The sequence below is a fragment of the Corvus brachyrhynchos genome, unplaced genomic scaffold, assembly GCF_000691975.1.
Source record: "Corvus brachyrhynchos isolate BGI_N302 unplaced genomic scaffold, ASM69197v1 scaffold200, whole genome shotgun sequence".
In the NCBI taxonomy this organism is placed as follows: Eukaryota; Metazoa; Chordata; class Aves; order Passeriformes; family Corvidae; genus Corvus; species Corvus brachyrhynchos.
The window spans coordinates 6,443,750-6,463,470 of NW_008236184.1; the positions used below are offsets into that span (position 1 = coordinate 6,443,750).

General features: G+C 47.5%; 2 protein-coding genes across 2 annotated transcripts in view; one reads left to right on the forward strand and one right to left on the reverse strand.

The window, feature by feature from the left end:
• Positions 1–6,771, forward strand: part of MEGF11 (multiple EGF like domains 11) — a 255,687-nt gene extending 248,916 nt beyond the window's left edge. Inside the window, exons 26-27 of the mRNA XM_017737045.1 lie at positions 4,049–4,255; positions 4,501–6,771. Coding sequence (XP_017592534.1) covers positions 4,049–4,255; positions 4,501–4,661 — 368 coding nt within the window. The 3' untranslated portion in view covers positions 4,662–6,771. The remainder of the gene's footprint in view (positions 1–4,048; positions 4,256–4,500) is intronic.
• A 3,726-nt stretch (positions 6,772–10,497) lies between these two features.
• RAB11A (RAB11A, member RAS oncogene family) lies at positions 10,498–18,578 on the reverse strand. Its single transcript, XM_017736229.1, has 4 exons — positions 18,352–18,578; positions 17,444–17,637; positions 16,420–16,500; positions 10,498–10,714 (listed from the first exon to the last, which is right to left on the reverse strand). Exons 2-4 carry the CDS (start codon positions 17,514–17,516, stop codon positions 10,575–10,577), a joined length of 294 nt encoding a protein of 97 aa, XP_017591718.1. The 5' UTR covers positions 17,517–17,637; positions 18,352–18,578; the 3' UTR covers positions 10,498–10,574.
• Between the last annotated feature and the right edge of the window lie 1,143 nt (positions 18,579–19,721).

Genomic DNA, 19,721 nt, shown 5'->3' on the forward strand with positions numbered 1-19,721 from the left:
GTCCCAAACAATTGGATTCTGTCAGCAAAAAGACTTGGCAGGCGGGTGCTTGGTTTTTATGTACTTTCATCCACTTTAAAACCATGTCTTCTCCCACCAGTGTGGTCTAACTGGGCACAGCCTGTCCTGCAGCTGGAAGTGGTCTCTAGTGCTCCTGGAGCAGACAGAACCCTGCAGGGAGAGGGCACAGGGGTCTTGAGGCTAAGGCCAGGCTGTAGTGAACCTGGGCCACCTCCTGCTTCCCCAGGTCTCTGAGAAGACTGGAGCTGGGGGCTGTGCCCAGAGCAGGGAACCAGCAGAGGGGGGTCCCCTATGCAGCCCAACACCAGGGGTGTGGTGGCTGAGCTGCTGTGGAGCTCCAGGGAGTCAGGCACAGAGGTGTGGGATTGCCAGGTGTCAAGCCCAGTGTCTGACAGCAGCAGAGAGCAGCTGGATGTCACAGTGCCAGCCCTGAGCCCTGGGACACCCGGTGACAGGGGCTCAACAGGCATGAGGGTTTTCAGAGCAGGTTTCTGAGCAGTTTCTTTCCTGTGCATGGTGCTCAGTGATACCATTCCCAAACTTTTCCTTTCAGCTGAGTCCTTTGGTTTTAGACGTTTGTTTTTTAAATGAATACTGCTGCACTGATGGAATGATGTGACCTCAGGCACTACCATTTTAAGGGAAAAATACCCTATGCTTTGCGGAAGAGCCAGGAAAATCCCAGCAGAGAGAAGCACTGATCCCAGGGATGCAGGGCTCAGAGTGGTTCCCCTGGCTGTTGTACAGGATGTGCCCCCACTCCTGTGTCACTCTGAAAAGCAGTAATGGGTCCTCGCTGTGTCACTGTCCCTGCAGCAGCCAGGGCTGGCCAGGTTAGGGACAGCAGCCAGCACAGGCACTTCATCCCTAATGGGGTTAAATAGCAGGAGAGCACCTTGTACCTGTGTGCAGCAGCTCTTCTCAGCACTTCCACCTCAGCTGTGGGTTCCAAGGCTGGTCATCAAGATGCCAGGGGAAATTCAGAGCAGAAGAGAGGAACCCAGTCCATGGGAGGGACATTTCTAGTCCCTGCTAACAAAAATAAACCCTCCAAAGGTCTGGTGATTGGTATCCAGGCAACGCAGAAGGCAGGGACTTCAAAATCAGAGCGTATTCCCAATATTTCTCTGGAAGTCCAGCTGACTGAGTGCTTCCAGTGAGCCCCAGCACTGTGGGGCAGAGCTCGCACCTCCACAAGAGCTGGACCCTGTGACAGGGAGGGATGAGGAGGCAGCACAGCCAGGGCCTGCAGCACCATGGGCTGGGATCTCTAAATACGCTTGTTCTGCTTAAATTAATTCATGAAACAAAATTTGACAATTGATGCCAGACTTCTTAATTATCCCCAAATTACCTTAATAACAAAGTAACTCAGCAGTTCTACAGCCTTTAGAGTTAAATCCTCCCTGATCTTGCACATAATGTTTCTTGAGGGCTAATGACTCCCTGGTGCACCCAGAATCCCAAACATCCACTGGTGCTCCATAAAATATATTGCATCCAAAGCAAAGGTCTGATCCCAGCTAGACAACAGGCACGTTGTTTCTCAGTATCTCCTGGGAAAAGGCAATTCCTGGGAGAGGCCAAACAAGTCTGGGGAGCCCGAGTGGTGTTCACTGGTCTCTTCCAACTGGTCCTGGGAAGGGAAGGGCTGAGGGACACCTTTCTGGGAGGTAATGTCAGTACAGGTGAATTTTAGCTTAGGGAGATAAAAGCAGCTGAGCTGGATGAAATAAAACAGCTGATGTGCTGGGATTTTTGCCTTTGCCAGCTCCAATGTGCCCAATTCCATAAACAAACGACACAGCTATTTACCTGCAGCTGCAACTCTGCAGGAGCAGAAATTGTCACTCTGCCCTTCTTTGCTGTAGTAGCAGCAGTCCTTTATAATCAACATTTCCTGACTCTACACCCAGCTCTGGTTTGATTTGTTTCCTCCCAGCTGTGGTGCCGACAGAGAATGCTTTGCAGTGGGCTCTTGCGGCACAGAGGGAATCCTGACTTTCACCCTGTGAGCATCTGCTCAGCAGCACTGCTTGAAATGGAGAAGCAAGTTGGTGATAATCTTCGTGTCCCCTCACCCCAAAATGCAGAGCTGGCTCATTAAAGGCTGCCCGGGCTCTCCTGATAAGCCCTATGTACCTGCAGTAGCCACCAGGAGCTGCAACTTGCTGGCAGGGGGAGCTGAGCCTTTTGTTTGTTTGTCTGTGGTTTCCTCACCTCTAACACCAACAAATCCCAGACTCTGGCACCTGGATTTAAGTCACATACACAGCAAAAGCCAACACTGAGCTTACTCATGTGCAGAAGCCTTTGGTCTCACACGGTTGCTCCATCTCTCCGTAGGATGGGATGGGGCAGTTTTCCACTGATCTGTACCGGGATGGGGTTGGTGACACTGGAGGGATAAACCCTGCAGCCAACAGCCAAGGGATGTCGGTGTTGCCTTGGTTCCCATCTCCTGTCATGTGCTAAACCAGGCATGTCTCACTTGGAAGCAAAGGCACTGCTCATCTCACCCAGGCTGATGTCAGACAAGGAGTTTCTAAGTTTTATAACTAAATAAACATTGCACTGGTGCCAGGCCTCTCTCTGCCAGTCTCCCCATCCCTGATGGTCCCAGCTGGTATGTGTGCAATGGAGCTTCCCAGCGAGCTGCTTTCACTGACCCTGGGAGCTGAGGGCTCTCCAGACTTGCTGAAATCAGAACCCAGAAAGGCAACCCCTGGCTGCAGGTGGCAGGCACGACCTGGCACCTCCCTCAGGGCTGAACCAGGACCAAGGGCACCAGGCCAGGGGTGATGGATACAGACACACATACAGACACAACCCCAGAGCTGAAGGAGGGACAATCACACACAGTGGAGAAAACCTGGCACGTGAGGGAGCAGGATGGGGCTGGCAGGCTCAGAGCTGAGGTTTGGAGCGGAGAAGCGATATCGTGTTGTCTGTCTATTTCTTAACCTGAATTTCTCTTTTTGTCTCCCATACTAGACAGCGGGGGCAGCTGGGATTGCAGCTATTTTGCAAGTCCCCCTATTTCACCGGGAGTATTTCATATATACCAGGATCTGCCTTTGTACTGTAACCCAGCACAAGAAAATGCCTCATCTTTCATTGCATCGCTCTAATTCTAAATTACTGGCACTGCCCAGCAGGATGCACACAGCAGCAATGGCACGTTCTTGAATGTCAATGTTAAGACCTATTTATTCTCTATTGTTTTTTATTTTTGAAGCAAGACTGGCACTGTACCTTGCAGCAGGCTGGCCTATCCCAACCAGGATCACTGACCAGGCAGGCCAGTGGTCACAGCTCTCATGCCAACCTTGTTGTCCCCATGTAGTGCCTCTGTCACCTCCTCTCCAGTCCAGGGAAGAGGAGCAGGAGATGTCTACAGCAAAGGGGGGAAAAAAAGCAGAGCAAAAGTGAGGCTCAGATGGAGGCTTGTCCCCCTCTGTGGAAACCCAAGCATTCCCTGTTTGTAGGATGCTGGATAACCCCAAAACCAGCAGGGACTGCACATGCAGAGGCTGCACTGGTGCAGTTCTGAGCCTGTGGCAATGTTGTGCACTCCAAAACAGGGCACTAGATGTGACCAAGGCCCCAGGACTCACCCTGCAGCTGGCTGAGCACCCCAGGTCCCAGCAGAAGATCTGACTGCCCGTGGCCACGCCTGGGTCTGCAGGGCAGGTGGAGTGGGATGAACATGGCTCTGTAGGAATTAGGGGGAGGGAGGGAAAGGATTGCCACCTCAAATTAAGTATCACAATAAACGACAACTAGAACCTTTCACAGGAAAACCTTCAGTACTGAGCAGGTTTTCATTTCTTTCCTGCTAGTGAGTGGTGGATGCAATGGTCTGGAACACCCAGAGTACAAGCGCCGGGTGTCTGTGCTGGAGGCTTCAAGGATCTTCCTTATCCCCTGCCCCCTTGTCCCCCTCAGCCTTCCTGCAGAGGCTCAGTTGTAATTAACCTAATTGTGCTAATGACCCTAACAATCCCACTCCACTCTTGTTTTGCAGATTATATGAAAGAATCTGTGTGCAGCTCCAGCACTTGTTCCCTGAACAGCAGTGAAAACCCATACGCCACCATTAAAGACCCCCCCATTTTAACCTGCAAACACTCCGAGAGCAGCTACGTGGAAATGAAATCGCCTGGTCACAGGGAGTCCCCGTATTCCGAAATGCCAACTTCATCAACAGCCAATAAAAATATCTACGAAGTTGGTAAGCAGTGGGTGGCACAGCGGGGTTGGTGGAAATGCTGGTTTTCCCCTGTCCTGGCACAAGGAGCCTGGACTTGGCATGGAGCAGGGAGGCACTGGCGGGGGGGAAGGCCTGAGCATTGGTGTGTTGGTTTGGGGAGCTAAGAGCCACAGTCGTAGATGTCCTGAGCTGGAAGAGACCCACAAGGATCAGGAGTTTTGGGACCACTGCTGGTCACCACAACCCAGTTTTCCTTGCTCCCCCAGAGCCCACTGTCAGCATAGTCCAAGATGCCCGCAGTCGGAGTGCCAGTTACCTCCAGAATCCATACGACCTGCCTAGGAACAGTCACATTCCTGGTCACTACGACCTGCTCCCCGTCCGGCACAGCCCGACACATGGGCCTTCTTGGGACAAGCAGTCTTAGAGGGATGGACTTCACTGGGCACTATGCTCCCAACACAGACTGTGAGGAAGCAGAGGAGAAGCCGTTCCTTCCTTTCCTATGCTGCTGAGGGACTGCGGACTGGCAAGGACCTAACATGACATCAGCTTGGGCCAACTGCTGCTGCATGATGTTATTTATAGACATTTTTATATGGGTACCTGGAACTAACGAGAGCCTCCTCCACGTGGGACTGGAGTACATCACCCCAGGAAGGTGTCTTCATGCTCCGTGGCGTGTGTTCTAACCCTGGCTTTGCTGTAAAATAAAACCACAAAAACATGCTAAGTAGAAGGGACTTCAAGATGTACATTTCTACCAACTGAATCAAGAAACCTTTTACTGTTAGGAACAAGTTGACTAGGAATACACTGGAATTTATTTTCATCTTTGTCATGGGAATGGACATTTTTCTGAACGCGAGCAGGGAAATTTGTCATTTCACTGTCTGGAAAGCTCATTTACTGCCATCCCCAAGTGCAACCTGTGCAGATCACGCTTGGTAATCAGCACTGAGATTGTCATCTCTATATTCAGCACCAGAGAATTTGAGTTGAGGATTATTAACACAGACACTTTCTGTGCAGTTCTTAAAATCTTTCCAAACGTCCCGATCTCTGCTAATGAATGGAGTTTCCACAATGAGTCTAACACCCATCTTACCACACTTCTAACTTTGATTGGCACAGGTAGGCTTTGATTTTCCGTACGCAGCTTCTCTTTTGGTAGCTAAATCCAGCAGATCTATCAGGCAGTTTAAACTGCTGCCCTTTCAATTCCTGCCCGGGACACTGCAGGTTTGCACAGACCAGCCCTGGTTTCATTTCCTTTCCCAAAGCTGAGCCACATCGGCTTCTCTCTCCCATCTTTCCAAACCATCTCCTCATGATTCACTGTCAGCATGCCACTGATGACACCGCTGAATCTGATGTGCATTACCATGTAGTGCAACTTTATCCATTGATGATTCTACCTGAAATGTCATTAAATGGAGCTGAAACTGGGTTTTCTTTTTCAGCAGCTGTTTGTGAAGTAATTATTAAGGGTCTGACCCATGGTAAAATTTTGGACTGAGCCACCATGATACTTGTTTTTTTAATTTATAACCTCTATTGACCTAGAAAAGTAGAGTACTTGCCGTTAGTTCCTTGTAGATTTTGAGCATGAAGTAGTATTGACTCTAAGTATGTAATTTTATTAGGCAAACCTGGAAATAGCAAGTTGATTGCCTTTTAAATATAAAAAATATTCTGTTGCGCATTCACCAGTGTGATGGAAGCAGAAGAGGACAACACCAGCCCCGTGGGTTTGCTCACAGCACAATCCCAGGTGTGACCTGCTGGGGCTCTGGGACTGGCAAGAGGACCCCTCCAGCTCGGGGGCAGTGGCTGGATCCCGGCTCCAGGAATACTCCTGGATCACTCAGAGTACTATGGTGGGGCCCAGCTGTGTCCCCACATAGGGGCTCAGCCTCACACCTGGGATCAAAGCCCCTGGCCCTGGGCATCCTGCCCCAGGAGCTTTGTCCCTTGGAGCCAGGACTCTCCAGGTGGTCAGGCTGGCTCTGAACCCCCAACCTGAGCCTGGAAAGCCCCAGGCTCCCAGAGCAGCCACTGACCGAGCCACAAGATCCTGCCCACGAGGTTTCCCAAATGCTGCATGCATGCATGGGGGCCATGCCCAATCAGCAATAGCAATTTTGTTTTCCAGGAAAGCCTCATTTGAGATGTAAGGAAAGAATTATTTTGTAGGCCTAGTAGGAATATATTTTAAGTACATGAATGGAAAGACTTACCTCAAAAATATCAAGAGAAAGGCAGTTGGATAAGGAATACTCTCATTAAGACCCACCTCGGCACCCAGCACAAGCAGCCTCAGCTGCTGGCCTGACCCATGTTTGTGTGTTGCTGTAGTTTGCAATGAGACTCCAGAGAGCAGAGATGTGCTCAGCTGTTTGGTTTTTTTTCAAAGCAGGATTTTGAAACCAAATGCAACGATGTGCATAGAGCTTCACAGGAAAAAAAAACAAACAATAAAACCAACAAAAAAAAAAAGTACCTTCTTGTATATCAGCATTAGCTTAGGAAACAGGCACCAAAATGGCAATACTTTTTTAAGGCAAGACAGATTTGTAATATATTTGTTCACTGTGCAAAGGTATCCTACCTTGTACAAAATAAACTGAATTTCTCTCAATGTGTAGTTCTCCAACGTACTCATTTGCAGAGCAAAACTTCCTGCCCTGCACAGATCCAAGCTCTCCAGGCAATGTGGCTGCTCCCCTCAGCCAAAACCCCCCCAGGCACCAGGCTGGGATAGAACTGGCAGGATTGCTCAGAAAACCCAGTGCTGTCATTCCAAGTTGGAGTAAACCAAAGGTAAGTGGCTCTGCACACCCTTCTCCCAGTTCCTCGGCAGTTTGACCTCAGTGCTACTCCTGGGAACGCACAATCCCAGCTGGAAGAGCCCCTGCACACCCACTGTGTACTGACAGTGCCCTGGGCCACTCACAGGTTCCCAGGCCTTCGGGTGGATGCCAGAGGACCCATGGTCACCCAGCAGTGATGGGACAGGACACAAGGCAGCCCAGCAGCTCCCAGGGAGCCCAATCAATAAATCACAAGCACAGATTTGCAGCAGAAACACCTTCAAAATTAATGCATCCCAGGCAATGCAGCCCCTGCTACGTGCTGAAGCTTTTCAATATTTGTGCTTCATATTTCTAAAAATCTTGTTAACTAAAGCCCAGCATGTAATCTTCTTATTTGACAAGCCACACTCAATAAGCTATTTAAGGCTGGAAATTCATCAGGTCTGAACTGATAGAATAAGTAATTCCAGCTTAATAAAAATGTCTTTAAATTAGAACAATTCCATGTCTTTTCTACTTAAGTCGGAAGCTCAACTCCCATCAAAGACAGGAACCACTGATGCTCGCTGAATAATTGTTAAAAGTTGAGGCTTTCAAATATGTAAATGACAGCAAAAGCTTTTAGCAAGCAAAGTCCATTTTGAAGCATTATATGGAATATCCAGAATCTCAGAAAGCTCCTTCCAGGACCCAAAGCAGTGTCTGTTACCATCAGTTGTCTCCCATTAGCAGGGAGGAGACACTTCAGTACACAAGTAGTGCCAATTATGGAACAGAATGATTAATCAGCAGCTGAACAGGACAATCCCCCATTGGAAAGCATTCAGATGGAATAATGACTTGCATTGTCTCTCCCAAAACACCTTGGGAAGCACCTTCCTGTCCCAGGAGTGTCACCCAGCCCAGGCCAGGAGCTGCTGCCAGGGCCCTGCAGTCCTTAGGAAAACACAGCACAGACCCCAGAACAGGAGGCAAAGGATTTCCCACGTAAGAAGTTCTCTCTCTGTACAGACCCCACTGGATTTTGCTTTAGAAGTCCTCAGCCTCCCACAGCAGTTTGTGCTCCCACCATCTGCACTGAAATTCCATCTGCTGCAGGAGGAAGAGTTTTGCCTAAAACCACACAAAATCCAGACTGATGTGAAGTCAAGTCACCTGCTTATAGAAATGAGAAAAGGAAGCAGAGTGAAACTCATCCTGCATTTCCAGCTGACAAATTTAGAACTTGGCTGCCACAGGAAATTGATTAATTCCAAAATCTGCTCCAGTCTAGGCAGAAAATGTACTGCAAGAACAGCTCCTGCAGTAAGCAAGGGCCTGGGTTCACACCCCACCCTCAGACCCATCCCCAGGGCCACCAGTGCTGCCCCGTTGGTGCTCATGGGCACCTCTTCATCAGGACACAGCAGAGGGATCCAAAGCTTGCATCATTTGCTGCAGAAAGCAGGAGTTTGTCACCCACTGGATTTTCTTCCTGGTGGCAACATGGGGAAAAAAAACAGGTTTGTAAAAGTTATTCAGACGTTTGAGTGGAATGAACCCCCAGAATTTTCTAAGCTTCAAAGCTTCCTGAAGCTGCCAAAGTGCCCTGGCTATAAACTGCAGCAGCCCCAGGAAGCTCAGAGCTGCTCTCAGGGAAGGCAACTGTGCTACACAACCTTTTCAGTTCCTTTTGCAGGGGCACTTCCACTTCAGTGCCTTCTCATTGCCTGTTGCAAGAAGCTCATAGGTAAAAACCTTCCGGTCAAATCCCAGTTCTCCCAAAAAGTGCACCCAACACCACAGTGAGTCGTCCCCTGTAATTCTTTATTAGAATCGTGGATTAATATATTTTAAATCAATCTAAAAAAATAATGAATCAAAGTACAGTACATGCATAAAATACAAAGTAATTTACAAACAGATCAAAATAGCATCTTCAGAACTAATACCAGGAGGAGAAACAGAGTGAAAAACAAGAAGTGACCGACTACAGCAATGCCTTCCGTGTGCCTCACACATCATGAGCACCGCGAGACAGAAAAGTTGGGAACAGAACGCAGCTGAAAGTGCCAACCACATCTGGATGTTCCAAGTGGGTCATATCAGAGTTTGAGAAACATCCTCTACAATCAATTGCTTCCCTGTAATTGCATAAATAACTGCAAGCATTTGCACAACAGAGAGTTCCTTTGAATCCTGTGGGAATGCAGTGGCTGTGGCCCCCAATGCCAGTGTCAGGTGTGTTTAGGAACAGCACAGAGCGAGTGACGTGCAGTGACAGAAGGCACAGTTCATGTATCCCTGAACAAGCAGATTGGACTGATTGGTATGGAGCAACAGACCACAGGAGGAACATCCAGTAAGAAAACTACTCCAGAGGGTTTTGTTGAAGAACAAACAGCAAATCACTGGAATAATTTAAAAATACTGGATCAACCAGAACTGAAAACTAAGGCAAGATAGTGGAAGTTATTTATTCATCAACTCAAGCACTTGAATATATTAATATATGTGGCATGCATGAATAGATGTGATATGTAATATGTGACAACACCCTTCAAGTCTGTGTCCCATGAAAGAAAAAAAAGGCATCCTCAAATCCTGATACCACCAGCACTGTGGAGGCCAAGCCTCACGCAGCACAAAGATGCTGCAAGTTCCAGAGCTGGAGTGACCCTTCCTCAGGGACGCAGCTCCTACGTTCACTTCCTTCACAAGGGGCACCTCCATGGAGTCCCAGCAGCTCTGCCTCACATCAACCTCCCCTGCAGCAGGTGCCAAACCACAGCACCTCACTCACAGGTAGCCAGAACCTGCTGCTTGTTTGCAAGAAATTCTCTTTTCTCCCCCGTAATATCCTATAAAACTTCACTTGACAATCTGAAGAACGCAGCTCCTATGTTCACTTCCTTCACAAGGGGCACCTCCATGGAGTCCCAGCAGCTCTGCCTCACATCAACCTCCCCTGCAGCAGGTGCCAAACCACAGCACCTCACTCACAGGTAGCCAGAACCTGCTGCTTGTTTGCAAGAAATTCTCTTTTCTCCCCCGTAATATCCTATAAAACTTCACTTGACAATCTGAAGATGTAGCCAAAAACATTTAACTTACAATAAAATTGCACTTCTGAGCTTCGCCGAGCTTTAGATGCAGAATGCAACACCTTAAGACAAGGAAAGATTATCCTGCCCAGAGAGATTTTCCTCTGACAATAATTGCTTTGTGAGGAACAGGATAACGTCTTCAAGTGCTCTCCAAAGGTGTCAGTGCTCTGACTAGCGGGCATCATGTTGGGAAGGGATCAGTTGAGTTCCAAACAATTTACTGAGCCCAAACCGACAGGTCGATGTTGGGAAAATACTGCAGCCACATCCAAGTAAGAGACTGATAAACACTGAAAACAAAGTGTTTAAGACATGGAGAAATTCATGGAGAAGGAATAAGTAGTAACTAAACACAAGAATGTAACCACGAGAATTACAAATATATTTAAATCTTGGACCTGGGGAATATACACAGCCTTTTAGGAAAGAATGGACAATTTATATATTCTGACAGCACTGCATCTTTGGTTTGTTTTCAGTGGTTGGAGGGACGTGGATGGGAACCACGTTGTTGCTTGGGGACATGTCATTCTCACGTCTGTCAGACATCTGCTTCTGGGAAACAATCCGATAGATCTCTGGAAGAGGAGAAAGAGCTGATCAATATGTGCACACCAGCAAAATGCCATCAAAGAGTTAAACCTAGGGGAAACCAGGCATAGCTTTGGAATTACATAAGTAAGGCAATGAAGCTTCCACACTAAGTTCAATTGTGGTGGTTTCTAGATACAGAAAATAAAATATATTTTTGAAACAGAAATTACTTTTTTAACAACTGTTTTACTTCCCTTGAGATAAGAGTCAGTAAATGGACAGAATTCATGAATCTCTGTGCTATGAATGAGAAACTATGTGCCCCATCCATTCCTTCTGAAGGTTAAGGACAGTTGTCACATGTTTGCTGATGTATCCACAAACAACACCAGGATTAAAAGGAACCATTCCAGATTTCTCTCCCTGATAGGACTGCAAGGACAATTTCTTCTTGCTGAGCACACCCATCATGTCTATCATCCAAGCAGTGTTAAATCTTCAGAAAAGATTGATTTGGGCCCAAAAGGGGAGACTCTGCCCCTTCAGCAGCACAGAAATCCCTTACAAAATGTGCTGTGTGAGAAATATGGGCTCCAGATGAAGAGATTCCAAACAAAGAGGAATTAGAGAGCATGGGATAAACACCTGCACTGAGAGCCTTGCCCTGTTCCTGGGGCTTCTCATGGCTGATGGTGCTGCACGTAAACTCAGAGCAGCTACAGCAGCACTTCAGCTGCACAGAGAGAGTAGAGCATGTGTAACACTTCACCCCCAGAAAGGAAATACAGGACGCCAAAAATAGAACATGGGGAACTCACTTGCAAATCTAAATGTGAAAAACATTAAAAAAATAAAAGCTTACTAAAGCTCAGTTTTACAAAAAGCCCCTGCTCGGACTCAGACAGGACAAACTGTACATTAAAATGGGTTTTTCATACGCCGTAAGGTACAGATTAAGTCATTGAGGCAACCAAACAAGAGCTGAACAGGTAAAAGGATTTTCTGATTTCACCCTTTCTTGAGCTTGCTCTTCTTTCCAACCACCTTATACATAAACAACCTCACAAGTTACATGAAAACCATGAAACCAGACCTTTAAAGCCACCTGCAGCCCGGTGTGGGAATGTGCAGACTTGGCCCCGTGGCAGTGCTCAGCAGAGCCTGTGTGTGAGGTGGGAGGAGCAGAGAGGAGAGACCTGCTCTGCACCTTCAGGACAAGCTTCGTGCTCAGGGCTGACAGCCAGTTCACTTCCAGTGCAGAGCAATGCCTGTTCCCATCAACACAAAAAGGCTCTGCCCACCTTTGTCACTGGGAATTCTCTGGTAACACCTTCAGCAGCAGCAATTCTCAGTTTCCCAGAGAATTTCCTGAACAAGTTCATACAAGTCCCTGACATATCACATACTTCCTCCACCCCATCAGCCAGGACTCACACAGGGTGCCCTCTGTGTAACAGCCTCATCTGACAGCAAAGATCCTCGGCAAACAGCTCCAAAGCCTTAAAAATAATCTTAACAGCACCAATTCCCTTACTGATAATGAATCTACCCCTTCTGACTCTGGGAACATCTTCCCATGATTCCCATTTCCACGGCCTCCCCAGCAGTCCTGCAAGTGAATCCACTATCAGCAGTCCCAAGTTTGCTGCTCCCTGCTGCTTCTCCCCCCTTTGCAGAGTAAAGCTCAGTGCAGCCACAGCCTAAATGCTAAAATCTACCCTTCCCTGGTGAGCTGCACACTCAGCACACAGGGCTGTGCTGCTGTGGCAGGGGAGGGGGAACAGCCTAAACCTGCTCTCACTGGGGCAAAATGCCCAGCAGCCAAGCCTGCACTGGAAGTGCTGTGCCCAGAGAACGCTGGGCTAATGAAGATGTACCCTTTTTAATGAAGACACAGCACTTTGGGCTCTGCTCAGGAGCTGAATGAGACCTTATTAAGGGCACATTCAGCAGAATGCATCACTACATAATGGGGAACTGTGCGAGACAGGCCTTGCACTGTGAGAGCTGGGAAAAAGTGACACTGCTGCCCAGGAGGAGCTGGGCCAGGCCTTGGCTGCTCAGCTTGCACTGGGGTTCCATTCATTTTCAGGTGTACAGAGACAAAAGAGGAAATCCCTCGATTTTTTGATGTTAATTCTCTGATGTTGTTTCCTTGGTGATGGGATTCCTTAGAGATGAAACCACAGCAGAATGCAGTGTGGGAACAGAGACAGCACAGAGCCAGGCAGGGAATGGAGGCAGACTCCAGTTTACTTTAGGATGCTTCATCCTGCTGTGAATGCTCAGGGTGGCTGGGATCATAATACCAGTCTCTCTTATTTGCCAGATGATACAAAGCAGCTTTGTGTGCACAACAATCAGCCCCGGCAGTCTAGACATCTTGGAACAGAAGGATTTGGATAGGGACCATTGCTCTAAGTCACAGATGGGAAAGGTCCTCAAAACCTCATCTGGAATCCACAGCAGGACAGGAAGCCCACCACATGTATGATACACCCCCTCTAAAAGTCCTCTATAATATGGGAGAAGAAAGAAGAGCTTTTATCCCTTTTATCCCTTATTCCACCTGTAGCAACAGATCACAGGCTGTGCTAACTACACTGGATTCACATTTCCCACGGCCAAAGCCATCTATTCAAAGTGCTTACTCTGAGAGCCCAGGTGTGGATAAGCTTAACAGGGACCCAGCCACACCTCCAAGGGAAGCACCTTCACAAACTTCCAACACTGTCCCAACCAGATCAGCTTCAGAAGGGCTGGAAAGAAAGGGGGGCTGCTACAGACCTTGGTCCCGACACCCTGTTCAGGAGAGATCCCAGCAGCTAGGGGAAAGGCTCTGGAGCAGCCTGGGGTGTCTGGTCCAGTTCCCAGCACTGCAAATACCAGAAGGGCTGGTGCAGCAGCTCATCCTGCCCCTTCTGTCAGCCAGCTCTGCTCGCAGCCGCTGGCAACACCTGCTGGTTTCCCCAGCTTCCTGCTCCCAAGGACAGCCAGCATTCCATCCACAGGCACTGAGCTTGGAAGCAGCCTTGCCAAACACACACCAGCCAGGATTCTGCAGGGTGACTCCAAAAACCACATTCCTCAGATGACTGCTCTCCTCCTTCCTCCAAAGCAAGTCATCAAGAGAAAAAGCCAGCTGTGAAGTGAGCTCCAGAACAGCCCTCCTTAGCATGCCAGTCACAGCCCAGATGGAGCCAACCTGCTGCTCAGGCACTGTTTACCGCACCTTTATCTCCCCCAAACAGGAGCTCCTGTCTGGAGAGAGCACATGCCCACTAAGCACAAGTGTTTCTTCCAGCACAGTTGAACTGACCCCTTCTGAACAAGGATCACAAGGATCCTGTCCAAGAGCTCTTTACCCTAAACACTGTCGCAGCAACATGCAGGCAACACTGACATCCATGGAAAAGCAACAGCCTTGAGAATCTGTCAGAGCCCACCAAGAGCAAGTTTTAATGGGCTGTTCACCCATTACAGACAGCTCTGCTTACAGACATATTAAACCAGAAAAAAAATCAAACCTCCATGGATTAGAATCCAAACTCACTTCTGGAATAAAAGGTACTGTGGGAAGCTTGTGAGGAGAGATAAAGAAAGCCCAGCCTGTGTCCAAGAGGTGAAGCGCTTCCCATGGCAACAGAGTGTCACACAGCTCTGAAGGAAGCCAAGTGCACACAGGAAACGTCCCACCTCTCCAGTGTCACTTAGAGAACACAGTGGGCCAGCAGGAGATGGGGACTGGGAGGTCACCAGTCTATACTGGCTATGACAGCCTGACAGCCACCTTGGGAGGGAATAAACACTGCCTGATATATTTGATGTTGTTTTATTAGTGCTGGTGTATGAAAGTGAATTAACTAACCTGCATCTGAGAGCCCTGAGCCCTCTGCAAACAGAGAGTGAGAGCAGCAAGGCTGCTTGTTCTACATGACACAAAGCACATCTGGCCAAATCTGACCTCAAAGTCAAGGTGTTCCTGAGAGAAGGGCTACCAAGGACATGGGCATAAAGGAAGAAGTCTCAGGTTTTAGCAGTTACAGGTGAGCAGTGTCTTTCTCCTGAAAAATCCATGCCCAAACTCCTGTGCATTTTTACAGGACTGCCTTCAGGTATGTGAAGAAAACAGGAAATGCAGCAAGCATCCCAACACCTCTGCCTTCAGCCACTCCTTAGTCATCCACCCTCTGATGGCACAGGCAGTTTGTCATGTAGGGAATAAATGTGTAAGCTAACAGAACTTCTTTCTTTTTGAAAGAAATTTGTGCAGTATTGGAATTACAACCAAATGAATACATGCAAGTTAAAAGGAAACCACATGGTTTAATTAAAAAAGAAAAAAAGGTTTTTATTCACCTAGCACAAACACGCTTTTAGCTGGTATCGCACAGGAGCACTACTGCTTAGGAACCCACTGTAAAAACACAGTCAGAACTGTCAGAGGCCTCTTACAACTGAAGATGAAACAAGAAACAGATGGACACAGGCAGCTAATATCCCAGCAGCCTAACACCTCTCTCCACTGCCAGGCTGTCCATAAAGCATTTCAAACAACTGAAGAAATGCTACAGGATTTATACTTTTACTACAGTAAATAACCTCCTAGTTCTATCCTCACCTACATGTTCCACTATGGCTACCAGGACATTTTTGGTGTGTTTTTAAAAGAATGTCTAAATTAGGTGGCAAAGAGGAAAACAAAATTCAGAACCAACTAGGTGTCAAGGTCACAGCAACAAGATCTGATTTACAGACAGTTTAGTAGTGGGGTCACTGCTTATACCAAGCACATCACGTAGCCTGGCACATGCTACAACTGGGAAGGAGGGACTTTAAATTTGCAACTGCAAAACACGTTGGAGGCAGTTGGAGAAAACAAGAGACTGCCTGGCACACCTAGAACAGAGACACAGCAAACGGAGGAGTGTCTCAGATATCTGTTTTGAAAACTCAGACTAGAGCACTTGCCAAAGCTGGGAATGATGAAAGCTCCAAAACCAGAGGCCACAGTGTCCCACTGTGCCCTGACTACAGCTAACAGGGCACACAGAAATACAAAAGCCTCGTGACAGTGAGTGATTTCCACACCAATCTGTGAACTCCTACTCCACCTTTATAAGCCAGGGTTAAGTTAAGGTTCCCCAAATTGTTGTAGTCGAGTGTCTCAGCCTTAACAAGTTTTGCCTACCTAAACAAGGCTTTAAACAAACAGGAGGTACTTTATCCACAGAACATAAAAAATGCAGCACTGACTGCTGTCACAGGCCAAAAGTCCAGGCTACTAAATGCAATAGCAACTCCTGCAGCTCAGGAGTCACTGTGTCTCAAAGGAAGGATCTCTGCTCTTTCATCCCTTTTTCCTTGGCAACTGCTACGGTCACCATTAAAGATGGAAACAAACTGGACTGACTTCTCCTCTGATAAACAATGGCTGCTGTCACTTGATGCCAGCATGAGACAATTCCCTCGCCTGGGCACTCCCTGTAATGGAAGACGGAAACTGAAACACAAACCAGGCTGACTACAGTCCTGGGGCAGATCAAAGTGAACAAGGATTCATTCCCCAGTTCAAGGCTGGCCTTTCAACTGTGACACTTTGACACTGGACTCCAAATCTTATTGCTAATGAAGAATGATTAAATAGCAACATTTTAAACACTTTATAGGCAAAGAGATGCCTATTTGCATCATATCTGAGCAGCCTTCTGCCCTTCCCCCTTGAAGCACAAAGCCCTGGATGACTCACCTGTCAGAATAGTCTGGAAAGCTGCTTCCACATTTGTAGAGTCTAAAGCAGATGTCTCAATAAATGACAAACCATTCTTCTCTGTGTGGACAGAAATACTATAATTAGAGAGGTACAGTACATATCTGTTTCCCATCTGGAAAAGCTTCTGTACCAGATAATATTTGTAGCATTCCTGATGAGACACCCAGGTATCAAGAGAAAGGAAAACAAAGTTGTGGGGTTTCCCCCTTACTTGATCTGAAAGTGACACCACCCAACACCAACATTAGAATTTACACCCACTCCCAAGCACAGGGATCAGCCCAGTGCTGTGTCACTTTACTGCACAGGTTCGTGCATCACTGAAAGGGATAATCTGTTGCAGTTTCAAGAACTGCATGAGAAAGTTTCCTGGATTTTCTTTAACGTCATCAAGTTTCTCCACCTCCCACCTGCTAATACATCACAGAAGCTTATTTAATGGGGATGGAGCAGCAGGGGGAATGACACTCCTCCAGCTGCAGGCAGGGATCCTCACCGGCCATAAACTCTGCCAGTGGAGCTACGGCAAACTTTAATGCGAGGAACCCAGCTCCACTCCTGGATTAAAGAAACTGGGCCTAAAACAAGGCTTACAGAAACTAGAACTACTGTTCACAGATCTTAATTACATAACAAAACTCAGAAAGCCAGTTTAATGAAAGTGTTCAGCCACAGGCACCTGTGTAGGGCTGCAGATTAGTTGGGATACAGAAGGCAAAGCTACCACCACACAAGAAACTCAAACCTAAAGCCAGAGGCAGTTTCTGCAACACAAACAGTGCCCAGGCAAGAGAATAAATCTGGGTTAAAATGTTCAGGTGCCTCTGGCTGGTTCTTGGAACGACATGTATGTTCTACAAGGTCTCCTTTCTGACTGAATGTGACATGTGACACTGAGGGGACATGAGCAGCAGCAGGTTTCTTCCTCCTACCCACACCCTCTCCAAGCAAGGTAGGCAAATCCCCGACAGCAGCAGGAAATTGCTCTGAGTTGCCCAACCTGCGAAAGCTCTGGCCTCGTCCGTGGGGACAGCTCTGAGGTGGCGCAGGTCGCTCTTGTTGCCCACGAGCATGATGACGATGTTGCTGTCGGCATGGTCCCGGAGCTCCTTCAGCCACCGCTCCACGTTCTCGTATGTGAGGTGCTTGGCAATGTCGTACACCAGCAGTGCCCCCACGGCTCCACGGTAGTACCTGGGGACAAGGGGACAGCCAGCCAGCCACAGTGAGGATACAGGAGACTGTGCAATAGTCACCTTCCACCTCTGATCCACTCTTGAAAATTCTCCCCCACCCATCACTGTGGGTGCGGCACGGGCACAGCCCAGAGTGATAAGGAGACTGTAGAGTGACTCACTGGGTCATAAAAATGTCAGCGTGATCTACTCCCTTTACAAAAGGCCCCAGCTGGTCTCCTTTCGAGTGAGAGCCACAGTAATGCATTCAAAAGGAAACAGGCTGTGTTCTCCCACCCCACAACTCCCTCCAGCTCCAGCTTTTGCTATGCTGGTTTTTAACAATTAAACAAGCACACAAGTGCGCAGTCTTTCCTGGCTGCTACAGGAAGGCTTCTGCTCTTAGGTTACTGCTGATAAAATGACCAGGAACACTGATATTCCTTTGTCATTCGCTTCCATGGAAATGAGTCTCTCAAAGTTCTTGCATTCTAAACTTGAAATGCCCCCAGTTACATGTCAGGAGAGCACTGCAAAGTAAATAGGTCTGTGCAGGAACACATCAGATTGAGTTTCTGGGTTGAATAATATTTAACCTTCCCACCACCACATTATTGTGGGTATTACCTGACAAAACACAAACACCCCTGTTTGCAGTTGGTAAGGAATTGAAGGGGCCAAAACTGCCCTCCTCAGCCCAAGCTGCTCCTCAGCCCAAGCTGGCTCCACTTACGCTGAGGTTATGGCTCGGTATCGCTCCTGCCCCGCTGTATCCCAGATTTGAGCTTTTATTGTCTTCCCATCGACCTGGATGCTCCTTGTTGCAAACTCCACACCAATGGTGCTCTTGCTTTCCAAGTTAAACTCATTGCGAGTGAATCGAGACAGAAGGTTGCTCTTCCCTACTCCAGAGTCTCCAATAAGTACAACTACAAGACAAAAATCATATCAGAATCAGACTCCAGAGGTAAATGACACACTGAAAATCACACACAAGAAATATTTCTTTGAAAGAATGAAGCATGAAGGAAAAAATGGCAACACCACCATCCTTGTCATGCATTTGCTGTCCAAGTCTCAATATTTCTGGAAAACCAGAGCTGCCACATTCACCAGTATTTTGAACAGATGTTAAGACTTGACTTTTATTGGTTATATTCCAATCTCCTTTGCCCAGTGTGGAAGAATATACATGGCTGTCACTGCAAACATTGGTGACCAGTTACATTTCCTTAAACAATACTAGAACTATAAACAAAAATAAAACCCTACAACCACATAACTGAAATCTGCTTTGCTGAAGAAGTGCAAAACACAGGGCAAGCAGCACACTCTGCTTTCACTTTACACTCCTCATGCCTTTGCAGAAGAGATGTTCCCCACTGGGGCAGAAAAATTTGTGAATGAAAAGAGAACCAAACCAAAGAACCCCCAAGACCACCATCACCCCACCAGCCAGTTTGAAACATTTGCTGAGCCACAGCTCTCTGCCCTTCCACAGTCCCCCACTGCTGCTGTGGCTCCTGGACACATCAGGCCAGAGCTTGAAACTGCTCAAAAATGCTGCCAGGGGATCGCTGTGCCTCAGAATTGGATCCACCATTCCCTGGCTCAGCTTGACTCATACGAGCACCAGTGGCAAGCAAACTAATTGGAAGGATTCAGCTATTCTTGACGACAGAGTGATAGAAGGTTCAAAGTCCAGTTCCTGCAGGAAAAACAGCATCACGAGGATTCCCTGCAATATCCTGTAACGCTGAGTTGAAAAGTGCAAGTTTAAGTGTTACTTAAAAACTCAGTACCAAGAGGCAGAAATGTGTTCACAACCTGACTCACATGAACAGGAGCCTCTTGGGGTCATCCTATGGCCTTAATGATGATAAGGCTCCAAACCAGTAATGAAGGAAAGGGAAGAAAATATGATACAATCTTTGAGAAGAAAGGCCAATAATGAAGTTCAGCAGTGAATCAACACCAGTCCAAGCAAAAAAGTGCACACTCAGGTGACAAAAAACATTGTGTCTTTGGTTTTTTAGAGAAAAACAATTACTTGCTAAACACACATCACTAACAATTAAGACACCAAAACACAGCATTAAAGAT

Coding starts and splice junctions, on each gene's coding strand:
- RAB11A (XM_017736229.1), bottom strand. CDS start 17,516: ATGCTCGTGGGCAACAAGAGCGACCTGCGCCACCTCAGAGCTGTCCCC. Junction 16,501..17,443: donor CGAGGCCAGAGCTTTCGCAG/GTTGGGCAACTC, acceptor CTGTCCACACAG/AGAAGAATGGTTTGTCATTT. Junction 10,715..16,419: donor TTTCCAGACTATTCTGACAG/GTGAGTCATCCA, acceptor CTCCTCTTCCAG/AGATCTATCGGATTGTTTCC.